Source organism: Enhydra lutris, unplaced genomic scaffold (assembly GCF_002288905.1).
Source record: "Enhydra lutris kenyoni isolate GAN:26980312 unplaced genomic scaffold, ASM228890v2 scaffoldscaffold14, whole genome shotgun sequence".
Lineage (NCBI taxonomy): Eukaryota > Metazoa > Chordata > Mammalia > Carnivora > Mustelidae > Enhydra > Enhydra lutris.
The window spans coordinates 35727958-35741559 of NW_019154098.1; the positions used below are offsets into that span (position 1 = coordinate 35727958).

At 38.3% G+C, this 13602-nt stretch overlaps 1 protein-coding gene across 1 annotated transcript in view; it reads left to right on the forward strand.

The window, feature by feature from the left end:
- Window positions 1-13602, forward strand: part of LOC111146806 (ubiquitin protein ligase E3 component n-recognin 5) — a 137208-nt gene that overhangs the window by 70902 nt on the left and 52704 nt on the right. The window contains exons 12-20 of the mRNA XM_022502493.1: window positions 427-581; window positions 1371-1488; window positions 4938-5122; window positions 7434-7543; window positions 8396-8508; window positions 9928-10071; window positions 10168-10279; window positions 10522-10676; window positions 10924-11121. Of these exons, the coding sequence (XP_022358201.1) occupies window positions 427-581; window positions 1371-1488; window positions 4938-5122; window positions 7434-7543; window positions 8396-8508; window positions 9928-10071; window positions 10168-10279; window positions 10522-10676; window positions 10924-11121 (1290 nt within the window). The remainder of the gene's footprint in view (window positions 1-426; window positions 582-1370; window positions 1489-4937; window positions 5123-7433; window positions 7544-8395; window positions 8509-9927; window positions 10072-10167; window positions 10280-10521; window positions 10677-10923; window positions 11122-13602) is intronic.

Here is a 13602-nt window from a genome sequence, read left to right on the forward strand (position 1 = left end):
TTTGTCCTTTAAGGGAAGGAAACAACATTCAAGATAGGGCTGACAAAAGAGGAGCTACTGAAAAGCCGAAGAGATGGACTGGGAAAGTATGGGGTATTATACCTCGGGTTATCAGTTTGGCTTTCGAGTGCTAAATTCTTTTGAAAATTGTTGAAGCAAATGTTTAGTTTTGATTAATTTCTTAGAGATGGCTTCAAACATTCATTTCAATAACTGCTGCTTTGATTTATGTGTATGAAGAAAATATTTTAGGCTCTAGTCTTAATTAAGAATCTTTTCTGAATTACTTATTTTTCTGGCGTTTAACAGAGCATTTTAGAATTCCAGTCCATAGAGTATGTCTGCCTTTTCCTAGTTTTGACCACATCCTTTTCAACAGATTACTTGTATTTTATTTATTTAAGCCCTTATTATTTTACTCTTTAGGTTGCTACGTGGGTGGATGAAACTTTAAGTTCTGTGGCTTCTAAATTAGAGCACACTGCACAGACTTACTCAGAACTTCAGGGTGAACGGATCGTGTCTTTACATTGCTGTGCCCTTTATACCTGCGCCCAGCTAGAAAACAATTTATATTGGTGGTGAGTATCATAGGGAGAGGGAATCCCTTATCAGTGAATGCTTTTAGGTGCATAGATAGGTGCTTTGAGTAGTGGAAGGTTGGTCAAAAGATGATGCTTCTTGGGGAGGGAAATTTCACTATGGAGCAAAGTAATATTAAAAAAACCCTTAAAACGTTTTACAAGTAACGCATACTTTAGTGACTATCATTATGGAATTTTACGAAAGTATAAAGTAAAAACGAACATCACCTACTGTCCTATAACCTAAAGATAACTACTGTTAGAATTCAGGAGTATTTAATCTTATTTTCCTGTACGTAAATATGTACTTTGCTTTTACATAATTGGAAGCATAGCCTTTAGGGTATTTTTTTCATGCTTTTTTTTCATTCAACAGTATTGCTTAAAATACAGTTTTGAAGGTTATTGAAGTATTTCATTGGATGAATATTCTATGGCTTTCTTAATTATTCTTTTACTGTTAGGGATTTTAAATGTGTTTTCTGTTGTGTTTTAAGGAGTTAGTAGTAAATTTGCATTGGCAGAAATATTATATAGGGGAATCTACTAATCAGATATAGTTGTTTGGAAGAAAATTTTGGGTGATGAATTTTCTGTAAATTTTAATCCCTGAAGGCTTAATAAAAAGGATCCAGTTATGTGTTAAACCTATGATCAAGGTATTAAGAATAAGTTGTACATGCTAATACTGTTCTGAAGCAAAAATACTGTAATATATGTAATTTCAAATTTATTTAATAGGCTTCTTTGCTGCTTGTTTGACCAATTTATACGTTTTCTTTTCAGGGGTGTAGTCCCTTTTAGTCAAAGGAAAAAAATGTTAGAGAAAGCTAGAGCAAAAAATAAAAAGCCCAAATCTAGTGCTGGTATTTCTTCAATGCCGAACATTACTGTTGGTACCCAGGTAAGTGATTAGAATGAAACGTGTCTTAAGGGACGTTGTTTCTCTTCAAAATCACTTTCTTCCCCCGTAAGCAGTTTTACAAATGAATGTCATTCAGAGTACCAGATTCCAGTAGCATGTATGTGCTCTTTATTCAGTAGCCGATTAACAGAGATTTCTGCCCCAGTGTCAGTAGGTTTCCCAATGAGGCAGGGTTCCCACATTTGCCTAATTTTAAGAACCACTGGGATCTCCTTACCTGAAACGTTCCTTCAGTTTGTTGGAAGGTATGGCCTGAACATCAGCAGGCAATAAACAGCCTGGCAGTTTGAACGGTAACTGCTCTCGGGGATGTTGTCAGCGTAAGGCAGGAGGCTTCGTCAGGTCTCTGTTTCTACCAGTTTCTATTGTTTGAGTCTAAGATGGTCTTACGTGCCTATCTTATAGATAGGTAATTTTTCCAGTACCTCTGTGGACCAGAGTGTGCTCCGAGGACTTCTGCTGGCTTCTCCATTCTTTCAGGGAATCTGCAGAGTCCTGTCTCCTCTGTTTACGTATCTGTGTGAAGCTGAATTGTCTTCATACACTTGAGTCTTAAGTGCTGTATCATAACAGATGGAATGCAGAAGCAGACATGGGAATGTCTTCTGTTAAATCAGATATTGAGATTTGCAGAAATGTAAATAATGCCACTTTCCTTGCTATTCTTTTTGAGAATGTAGTTGTAGTTCATAAAATTGTTTCTATTAACTTGGGGTTTATTACTGTTAAATATTTAAAAGTTTCTCAGTTTTAATAATACATTAAGTACCAACTAGATAGGACCCAAATAAACAAAAGATTTTTGAGTCCTCAGTAATATTTAATAGGGAGAAAGGGTTCTGAGACCAAAAGAGTTTGAGAACTGTTGTTATACTTCTCATTCATTAGATTCTCTAGTAGTTTTATCTTCAGGATAAAACTTGATACATATATTGTATATACATATACATTTCAGCATTTGCTACAATATGTGTATATACACATATATGTATATGTATATACATATACATATATGTGTATATACACATATTGTAGCAAATGCTGAAATAAACGTTTTAAAGCTTTAAAATCCCTATCACTTAGACAGTTTTTTATTTCTTTTACGCAGGGTGGTGCTAATTTTGTCATCTTGCACTTCCCTTCCAATTGTTTTTTTCTCATCACAAGGTGGTATTACTTATAATCCCTATGTCTTAAAAAATCGTCACCATTTTAGCTGTTACTTTTCAGCAAAGCCCAGCTTAAATGTACCCATTTTTGTTTATGTCTCTTTTTTTGTTGGGGGGGGTCATATTTGTGGCTGTCTTATTCTGACTCCTTTCTTGGCCTCCCAGTTAGGAAGTTTTCAGTGATTATCCACTATTTTGAAATTATTGTTTAGCCTTCATTATTTATGTCAGTTGCTTTGGACAGATTTTTCTCTTTAAGGAGCTCCCCTTTTCCTGTTTAGTCCATGTTCTGATTTCTGATGTTCTCAAAGTTCCTTGTTCACTGGACTCACATAATAGCAGGATATCCTAGCATTTGCCTTATTAGCTTGTAGGATGACGTTACTATAGACAAGGAGGGTAGAAAAAATAATTTAAAGATATACTGAAAAAAAGTTTTAAAATAGCATTGCACTAAATTGCTGAGAGGTAATGGTGTATTAAATATCTTGGTGGTAGAGCTAAGATTTGTTTTAAAGCTTTAGAAAACTAGAGATTAAAGACAGTCACAGCCACAGAACAGGGAGGGCACTGATCATTTAGAGTGTCCATAACTGAGAGGTATGTATGTAGCAGCGGTTCCTTGGGATGTCTTGTTATATGTGGGACCCTGAATACAAACCTTCTTGTCTTGAAGGTGCATTTATTTTTTTATAGGAGGACATTAATAAACAACGTATCTTCTAATATGTCTTAATCACATTTCTCTTTAAAATATAGGCTTTTTTAGAAAAAGATTTTGTTTATTTGACAGAGTGAGCATGAGCACACGCAGAGGGAGCAGCAGAGGGAGAGGGAGAGGTAGACTCCCCATTGAGCAGGGAGTACGATGCGGGGTTCAGTCCCAGGACCCTGGGATCATAACCTGAGCCAAAGGCAGAGGCTTAACTGACTGAGCCACCCAGGCGCCCCCCAAATACAGACTTTCTTATTAAAGATTTTTATTAATTTATTTGAGAGAGTGAGCGACAGAGAGAGCACGTGAACATGAGTGGGGAGGAGGGGCAGAGGGAGAGGGAGAAGCAGGCTCCCCGCTGAGGAGCGGAAGCCCGATATGGGGCTCGATCCCAGTACCCTGGGATCATGACCTGAGCTGAGGCAGACACTTACCCAGTTGAACCACGCAGATCCCCTGTTTCACCTTCTTCTGTGTCACTTATGATTAATTAAAAACCACCAAACACATGATCTTCACATATGCCAGTGTCAAGTACAACATAATCATTAGTTACTGGATGACTGAACAGAATGTCAGTAAGACTGAGCTGTTGGAGAAAGGAGAGATTTCCCGGAATGATGTTTATCTCTCATTTGGAACTATTGTTGGTGCATGTGACGGGGCCACCCTGCAGGTGTTGGTTTTGGAATGTGACCTGAGGGTGCTCCTCGGAGGTGAGAAGTTTTAGGTTATTCAGTCCTGAACTCAGTTAACTTCTAACACTGATGTTAACAAGTTGTTTTTTTAATGTAAGAAGAAACCCCATAATATCCAGTGAAACTTCTGGTTTGTAGAAAACTATAGTCTTCTGGGGGAAAGAAATACCCATAGAGATGAAATTAAGAGAGCCTGAATACTGTAGAGCATCACAAATTAGGAAAGTAATTTCAAATTATAAGAAGATAACAAAAAGTGTAATTGTTTTGTTCACATTTTTTTTTAATGCCAGCCTTTAAAAAAAGTTTCTTTTCTATTTCTCTTCTATTTCCTTATAGTAGAATGGTCAGGATATTTGTTGCATGAAATTAATTTGTTGCATAAGGTGTTATTTTCTTAGCGAATGTGCTGGAATTATTATTGCTCCTTAATTTTGGGAACAAATTCCCCCCCCCCCCCAAGATTTTATTTTTTTGTCAGAGAGAGAGCACAAGCAGTGGGGGGCGGCAGGCAGAGGGAGAAGCAGGCTCCCTGCTGAGCAGGGAGTGGGATGTGGGACTCACTGAGCAGAAGGCAGACACTTAACCAACTGAGCCACCCAGTTGTCCCTGGGGACAAATTCTTGATAGAGACCTTTTTTGTTTTGGGGTTTTTGTGTTTTTTATTTTGTTTTGTTTTGATAGAGATCTTTAAGACAATGCTTTATCAGCATTATTGTTGGTGTTAAGACTGTTTTTGGAAAACCTAGGAAATAATACTTTTATATATTGTATTTTTATACATTGGAAGCAATTCTTCTAGTTTTAAAATTATGTCATTTTGATGGTGATTCTTTTGTATGCTAGGTATGCTTAAGAAATAATCCTCTTTATCATGCTGGAGCAGTTGCTTTTTCAATTAGTGCTGGCATTCCTAAAGTTGGTGTCTTAATGGAGTCAGTTTGGAATATGAATGATAGCTGCAGATTCCAACTTCGATCTCCTGAGAGCTTGAAAAGCATGGACAAAGCTAGCAAAACTACTGAAGCTAAGTAAGTACTCTAACTAATCATGGTTTTATACCAGTTTCTAGTTTGTTCTATATGTGAGGGAGCTAGTCAAGGCTGACTTACAGGTGCACAGTGCTCGCGTGGTGTGTCTCATGAGGATGCCTAAGAGTTTTGAAAGGAGTCGGTCAAGTTTACTGTTTGCAGCTTGGTTAATATTTGTATATTATAGTTCTTGGTGTTCAGCTGGAGTGACCATGTAGAGATCTCTTTTGGTGTCTTTGTTTTTTCATTAGAGTGTGTCCTTTGCCATGGGGTTGTGGCAGTAATAATGTGTTCAGCCTTACCCGTATCAAGCCAACTTTGCCCTTCTCTCTCCCTGTGTAATCATCTTAATTTCTACCTAATGTCTCATCTGTTGTGTCTTCATCCTTGGAAGGGTTTTACAAGTTAACCTGCTGGGGAGGGAAATTCTATAAAGGATTTGTAAATTTTTGGGTTGGAGGGATATGCAAACAGAAATACCACTAATTGTGTGGAACCCACACATAGAATCTTATTGTTGGGGAGCTAGATACATAGATCTTAGTTAACTCTTGTACTTTTGGGAGCATCTACTGGTCTCTAAAAATATTGGTATTTAATGTAATTTGGTTGTTTGTTATATGAACTTAAAAATGTTAATGAAGTCTATAACCTTTATTCTTAATCTTATAAAAATATGTGACTTACAGAAACATGGATGACTAATGTTATCATATTTCAGAAATAACATTTTAAATATTTGTATTTATATCCTTTTTAAAAAATGTATACAGGTGTTGAAAAGAGATAATGGGGATTGACTATACATAGAGATTTTTAAAGTACTGAAAGTTTTTCATTTGCTTGAATGTAATGAATGTAAACTTGCTGTCTTTATCGCTACTATTTTAATGTTAAAAATGAAAATTGAAGTTCAGAAAACACAGGGATTACTGTTAAATAAGTTAAAATAAACCAAAGCTGTTATAACTTATGCCAAATTAAGGCTTCTTGCTTTGTTGTAGTGCGCTCTAAATCTCTCTCCCTCTCTCCGCTTTCTCCCTTTGTCTTGTTTTACAAAATAGATTTATAGACTTCCTCTCTAATTACAGTGATTTTTATCCTAAAAATAAAAGTAACAAAACACATTTTCATTATTTATGAAACTTTGTAAAGAATGGTTGAAATATTTTTGACATGCCACAAATGAGTTTAAATTAGAATATGCTATTGAGATTATGTAATTTATGAAGTTTTTCATGTCTTCCTTGAAATTTGCCATCTTTATTAATAAATTTAGTAAGAGATTAGTGAAATTAAACGTTAAGAACATAGTCATTTTCATGTGAACACACTCTTCTTTGCTAAGTCATTGATGCATTCACTTTAAAGGCATGCTAGTGATTAGTCAGTATCAGCCTGTTTCCACCGTCAAAAGATTTGTAAAGCAGCCGTGAACAAGTGTTCGCATGTGCTTGTACGGAGTGCTTTGCCAAGATGCTGGTAAAAATAATACTGGTTTTCTGTGGACTTTTTCTAAACTCAGGTGACATTCCTGGTGGAGGTGATAAGAGATGAGGGGGTTAAGATGATGGCCCTGATTATAAAATATACCAGAATGATCTATATATAACAAATTTCTTAGTATAGGTGACTATTTTCTGACTAAAAAATTGACTTCTGCCTTTTAATGAATGAAAGTATTTATGTTTTTACTCTCTGTAGAGTATCATGTAGTTGTTGCTTGTAGTTGTCCTCTTAGGTAGAGTTAATGGAATAACTCAGTGCAAAGGGATAGTTTATAGTTTATTAATTCTGTGATTTCTCATTTTGGTTGTAACAGATGATGGTTCATCACCAGATGGTTCAAGAATAAATTTTTGTAAGCCATTGTGAGTAGAGTTCCTTCTTTGAACTCTAAGGAATTAATGATCTAGTTGGCATTTTATTTATTTTCCTTTACCATTTTCTCAGTTAAATTGCTATGTCCAAGTCAGGGTTCAGTGAAGTGTGAAACGTGTTTGCCCAAGAGGCTTAGGCTAAATTGAGTGTAGTTTTTGTTGTTATTCCTAGATAAGGCTTATCTGAATCATTGTTCCATGTTGTTGATAGCTTTATATGGTGTATTTTTCTTTCCTTTTGAAACATTACTAAGAATTTGAAGTATGCACTGTGTACCTTTTTCAGTATCTTGAGTCCTAGAAATAGACCACTTTGTACAAGTTTTTAATATTCCATTCCCTTACAAGAATAAGCTTGAGTCTTAAAAATCATCTGACAAGTCCCTGATGCTTCATTTCCCTAACGAGGAGAATCTTATTTCTAATCTCAGGCCTGAAAGTAAGCAGGAACCAGTGAAAACGGAAATGGGTCCCCCGCCATCTCCGGCATCCACGTGCAGTGATGCGTCCTCCATTGCCAGCAGCGCATCAATGCCATATAGTAAGTTTTATGTGCGGCGTGTGCTTGCTGGTTCAAATCAGGTCCCAGGCAGACAGCTGTGTTCACTCAGTCTGTGATTTGAGGCAACTCTATAAATACCATTTTTCATATCTTATCATATCAATTGTATTTCTGCCAGTTTGATTGTGTGTGTGTGTGTGTGTGTGTGTGTGCAGCTTTGTTGAAATGAAAAAAAATGGCATTTACACTATTAATTTCTGTTGTTTTTGAGAGTTACGGTGTTTTTTAATTTGTAAAATGCTTTACCGTAAGAGTAGGAAGTAATGCCACTAATTAGAATATCTGCCCACCTTTGCTGAGACTGTTTCTGTTCTAAATTGGTTATGGCTCGGTCACCATTCTTGCTCAGACTTTGTAGAATTTATGAACCTAGACTATTGCACCTTGGATTCAAAGGGTATTTTGAAAGGTCCTCAAAATAGATTTATTTTGTAATGTATTTACTTTGTACCTGACGAAACTGAAAGTTAGACTTCAGTAGTTAGTTACGTGATGGTTTTAAGAATAGCCTAACAGGTCTATTTTTTAAATCTTGGTCAGATAACTCTAATTTTAAGGGTTCAAAATAAGTGTTTTTATTTCTTCTTTGTGGTGTTTGCAGTAGTGTTAATATCATTAGACATTGACAGATGAGGTTATTTTTCACTGTGAAGTTATTTGAATTGGAAGTCGGTCATAAAATATCATAAAGCAGTATTTCACAGAATTGTTACTTAGATAGCTCAGTTATGTGTCCCTTTACAGATGATCTTTTGTCATATATTTAGATGAAATCTATAAAGTCTCTTTTACATTTTCTTTTTGGTACTTACCATTTTGTTGTTGTCTAAGAACGACGACGGTCCACCCCTGCCCCGAAAGAGGAGGAAAAGGTGAACGAAGAGCAGTGGTCTCTTCGGGAAGTCGTTTTTGTGGAAGATGTTAAGAATGTTCCTGTTGGCAAGGTTTGTTCAAAATACGTTAAGACTTATTTACTGCCAGAATTAGAACAGTATTGGTTATCCAAGAACTTATGGTTGGTGAGTGTTCATCCCTGTCCTCAAAGTTGCTCCGTTTATCACTTTCAGTGAGCCCTTAGCCTGCTGTGGGTATCTTCTCTGTCCCTGAAGATGAATAGATGACTCTGAGTCCTCTTCTTCCACATTTATGGTGATATGTTGCTTTCTTTAAAAAAAAAAAAAAAAAAAAAAAAAAAAAAAAAAAAGTGTTATTTTGGAATAAATTCAGATTTGCCAAAAAGTTGCAAAGAGATTATATATATATGTATGTATTTTAAGATTGTATTACTTTTTGATACACTCCATTCTTTGGAACTGTTAGTTCTGAAGGAGAGATCATCTTCCATAACATTTAAAAACTCCCTTAACATTTAAAACTCTTTATTGTCTTCAAGTCACCTTCTAGTTTTTTTGCCCTTCTTTCTGGAGAGGGTCTCGCTTTCTAAGAAAACAAGTGGGTAGAGTCCGTCAGCTGGAATGCCATTGATTTCACGTTGCCCTCCACACATATTGGAAAACGAAATGGAAATTGTAGCTGCAGGATACCTGCAGAGTAAAGGTTTTCCTGATCGCTCATGTGTTTCTGAAGTTGGTGGTCTTCCATTTGTACTCAAGGGGAAGAGGAGGTATGCCATCCCCTATAGTTTACAGAGGCTGTTTTCACACCGTCTTCCATGTGATTCTCGAAGCAGAACTGTCGTTTGTGGGCAGGTGTTTCCTCTGAGAAGATTACATGGGCTCAAAATCGGAAACCAAGTAGCTGAGATGGGACTCAAATATTCTGGTTGCAAGTCCTGTGCTTGTCTTTCTGTACCCAGCTCACTCTCTATCTGTGTTGTCCAGAATGGTAGCCACTAAGTATATATGTGGCCAGTTAAGTTTATTAAACTTAAATAACATAAAACCCCAGCTCTTTAGTCCCATAAGCTCCATTTTCGGTGTTCAGGAGCCACTTCTGGCTAATACCTACCATCTCAGGCAGTGCAGATACAGCACGTTACGATCTTCACAGAAGTGCTTTCACACAGCAGGGCTCTTAACTAGTAAAGAGGGAGGATGGGAGAATATCAAGGGTTGTACTTCATTTTTGTAGCTGATGGCTAAACATCTCCTAGCTGTAAGCGCTGGCCATGTGGGTCAGTTGCTCTCTGGTAAGCCTCGAATACAGATGTCAACAACAAAGCTTTGGTGAGTCTGTTGAGGTTCATTTTCTTTTCCAGGTTCAGGTTAGTTTTATAACTTGGTGATCAGTAAAGAAATAGAAGAAATTAAATGCCTTTGATGTTAAGTAAGTTCAGTGGATCTCATTTGCATATTGATTTCATAGAAGTTGGTTAATACCAGTATATTGGGCTGTGCTTCCAGGTTCTAAAAGTGGATGGTGCCTATGTGGCCGTAAAGTTCCCAGGAACGTCCAGTAATACAAACTGTCAGAGCAGCTCTGGCTCGGATGCTGACCCGTCCTCTCTCCTTCAGGACTGTAGGCTACTGAGAATTGATGAACTGCAGGTAGGTGTAGAAGGATCCCTCAGCGGGTGGGTGTGGGGCCTGATGGCTTGAGTGCACTCCGGAATTCGAGCGCAAGTTTCCTTTTGTGTCATGTAGGTTGTCAAAACTGGTGGAACACCGAAAGTTCCTGACTGTTTCCAAAGGACTCCTAAAAAGCTTTGTATACCTGAAAAAACGGAAATATTAGCAGTGAATGTGGATTCCAAAGGTAAAGCTTTTTGTAACTTTTTCAGTTTGCATACTTTATATTCTTTTAATACTTGCGTAGTAAATGGGTGGAGGATAAAGTGATGTGAGGTGTTTGGGCAGTTTTTGTCCCTCGTGTGTAATGTTACTTGGCGAACTGAATCTACGTTTCAAACGTGACCAGAGATGTTAAGATTCGGTGGGCACTTACTAGAGATTACTAAAGATGTATAACATTCTTTTTTACATTTATGTTTTCTAAAGGTGTGCATGCTGTTTTGAAGACTGGAAATTGGGTACGGTACTGTATCTTTGATCTTGCTACAGGAAAAGCAGAACAGGAGAATAATTTCCCTACAAGCAGCATTGCTTTCCTTGGTCAGAATGAGAGGAATGTAGCCATTTTCACTGCTGGACAGGTAAGAGAGGCTTATTTTTGCTTTTGAAATTTGGTAGGACAACATTGACATTTTTGTAGAGCCTAGGGTTGGGCTGTAATTTGCTTGTTATTAAACTGTTGATGAATTTAGAATATCAAGTACGATTAATACTGGGTTTCTTATTTGGCCGCTATAAACTGATCTTATTTGAAAATAAATATACCTGTTGTAAAAACCAAAGATGCATTTTTGATTGGGAGCCAATATTATTTCCCCTCTTTTATAGGAGTCTCCTATTATTCTTCGAGATGGAAATGGTACTATCTACCCAATGGCCAAAGATTGCATGGGAGGAATAAGGGATCCTGATTGGCTTGATCTTCCACCTATTAGTAGTCTTGGAATGGGTGTACATTCTTTAATAAATCTTCCTGCCAACTCAACGATCAAAAAGAAAGCTGCTATTATCATCATGGCTGTAGAGGTAACTTGACTACTGAAACTATGTGGAGTTTTAATTCACAAGATGCTGCTAGAATCTAGGGAAAACAGTCCTGAATAGATGATTTGTTAACCCTCTCTATAGGTGGTAGTAGTCTATTAGGATGAGAGATGAGTAGACCAATGATGACAGTGTAAGTGCTTAAGGCATGCACAGGAGCACAAAGGGGAGGGATACAAATCAGACTGTGACTGGAGGAGGAGCACAAAGGGGAGGGATACAAATCAGACTGTGACTGGAGAGAAGGCTTCTCTGAGGAGTTGATGCCTGAACACAGCTTTGAATAGTCAGATAGGAGTTTCCTAGATAACAGCTGAGGGTGGGAAGTGTTACCCCTAGCACCAAGAACAGCCTTTATGAATCTCAGTATGTTGGGAGACTGTGTACATTCTGTTGATAAAACCAGAAGGTAGGGCTCATATGGGTCAGTGAGTAACAAGTGCAAAGTCTGGAGAAAGGCGTTAGGGTGCCTTGTGTGCCAACCTAAGGGGCGTATGAGCTTTCCCTTGAAAGCTAGGAGGAGAAGGATTTTAAACTGGCTTTTTAAAAGAAGTGTAGGAAAAAAATAATAAAAGAAGTGTAGAGACCAGATAAAAAGGCGCATGAAGTTATCCAGGTTAGAACAAAGTAAGCTCGAACCCTTGGAAATGAGGAAGAGGGGATGGATTCAAGAGATCTTAAGGAAGTAGAAGCTCTGAAGCTTTGGTGCTGGTTATCAGTAAATGATAGGAAGGAGTTCAAAGCTTCTGATTTTAGTGTGGTTGGTGGGGAGAGGGAAAAATAGGAGGAACAACAAATGGGATGAGGGAAGAGGCTGAGTTTAGTTTTGAACATGTTATAGATGAGGTGTTTGTTAGATGAAGAGACAGTACCACCAGAACCTACTGGAGCAATCTGAACAGAGTTTGACCTGATTTACTTATATTTTCAAAGGATCACCGTTGAGCTGCTGAGAATACTGGGGGGCAGTTTAGAAGTAGGGAGGCCTGTGAGGGGGCTGTTCAGATGGTCCAGGTGAGAGGGAATGGTGTCTTGGCCCGAGAGGTAGAGGTATGCGGAAGAAGGGATTTGATTCCACATATACTAGATAACGGTTGATGGTAGAGCCAATAAGATTTACGTATGGCTCAATACAGGTGTCAAACAGAGGAAGCAAGAGGGCCAAAGAAAGGAGGAATGAAGTTGGCATTTGTAGAGGTAGAGACTAGGGATTGAGCAGGTTCAGGAGGGAGAGGTGGACAGCAGGAGTTTGGTTTTAGACATGCAGTTTAAGGTACCTATCAGATATCCAAGGGGAGCCGATAAATAGAAAGTTAGATCTGTTAAGCCTGAAGATCCAGAGCAGGATGGACTTAGGAGCCGACAGTGCATCTATGATAGAGGAATTACACTGAATGAGATTATCAAGGTCATGGAGAAGAAAGGAGGCCTAGGGACTGAGCCATGAGAATGGTATCAGCATTTAAATGTCCAGGGAGATAAAGAGGAACCTGCATATGAGACTGAGAAGGAGCAGTGTCCACAGGGGTTGGAGGGAAACTAGAATGAGTGTTGTCTTGGAAGCCAGGTGACGAGTATGTGTCAAGCAGGACGCAGTGATCAACCATGTCCAGTGATGCTGTTGGCCGGGCAAGGCAAGCACTGAATGTGCTTGGGGATTTGGCTCCCATCTGCGTCATTCTTGACAGCGGGGATGAAAGCCTGATTAAGAGTGGGCCAAGGAGAAAATAGACAACTGTGAGGAGATTTTCTATAAAGAATGGAAATAGAACTTGGTATGGGGGCTTTCACCTCCATTAGGTTGGAGGTGAAAGCAAACTACTTAGAATTACATCTAGAATAGTCTGAATCCAGGTACTCCTGAGAGCTGCCAGTAAGCTCGTTGTCTGGAGACACAGTGCTCATACTGGTTTAGTTTTGATTGTAACGTGTTAGACTAGAGGTTCCAAACTGATAGGGCTGTGGTTAAGGAGGTGGCTATGGCCTGAACTTGGCCCCTGGAAGTAACCTTCGTCTCATTTTAAAATTCTTGATCGGTTGCCAGCATTTAAAAACCACAGGAATTTTCTTTAAAGTCCACAGATTTTCAGTTGTTCTTAAAAAATGGGAAGATCTGGGAACACTGGGCCATCATAAAGCCATTAGCATGCCCCCTTTAGAGGCTGTATGTGGTGTTTTCAGTTCATTGCAGTTCCCCATACTTAATTGCTCTGAATGTTGCCATTTATTTATGATCCAGTTTGTGTTATCTCTTTACCCCTGGTCTCCTCCGTTCATTTGTATTATCACTTCAGATGCTTCTGTAGTTACTTGATTCTGTGACCCCTGCACTCTTGTCAGCATCTCGGGGGTAAAGATAAAATGTGTCGTCATCCCCTGGATAGCGATAAAGTGCACCATCATTTATCTCGTACCTCAGTGATTTGGGCTTGGTGCACAGTAGACCTGTGAGAAATGTTGCAC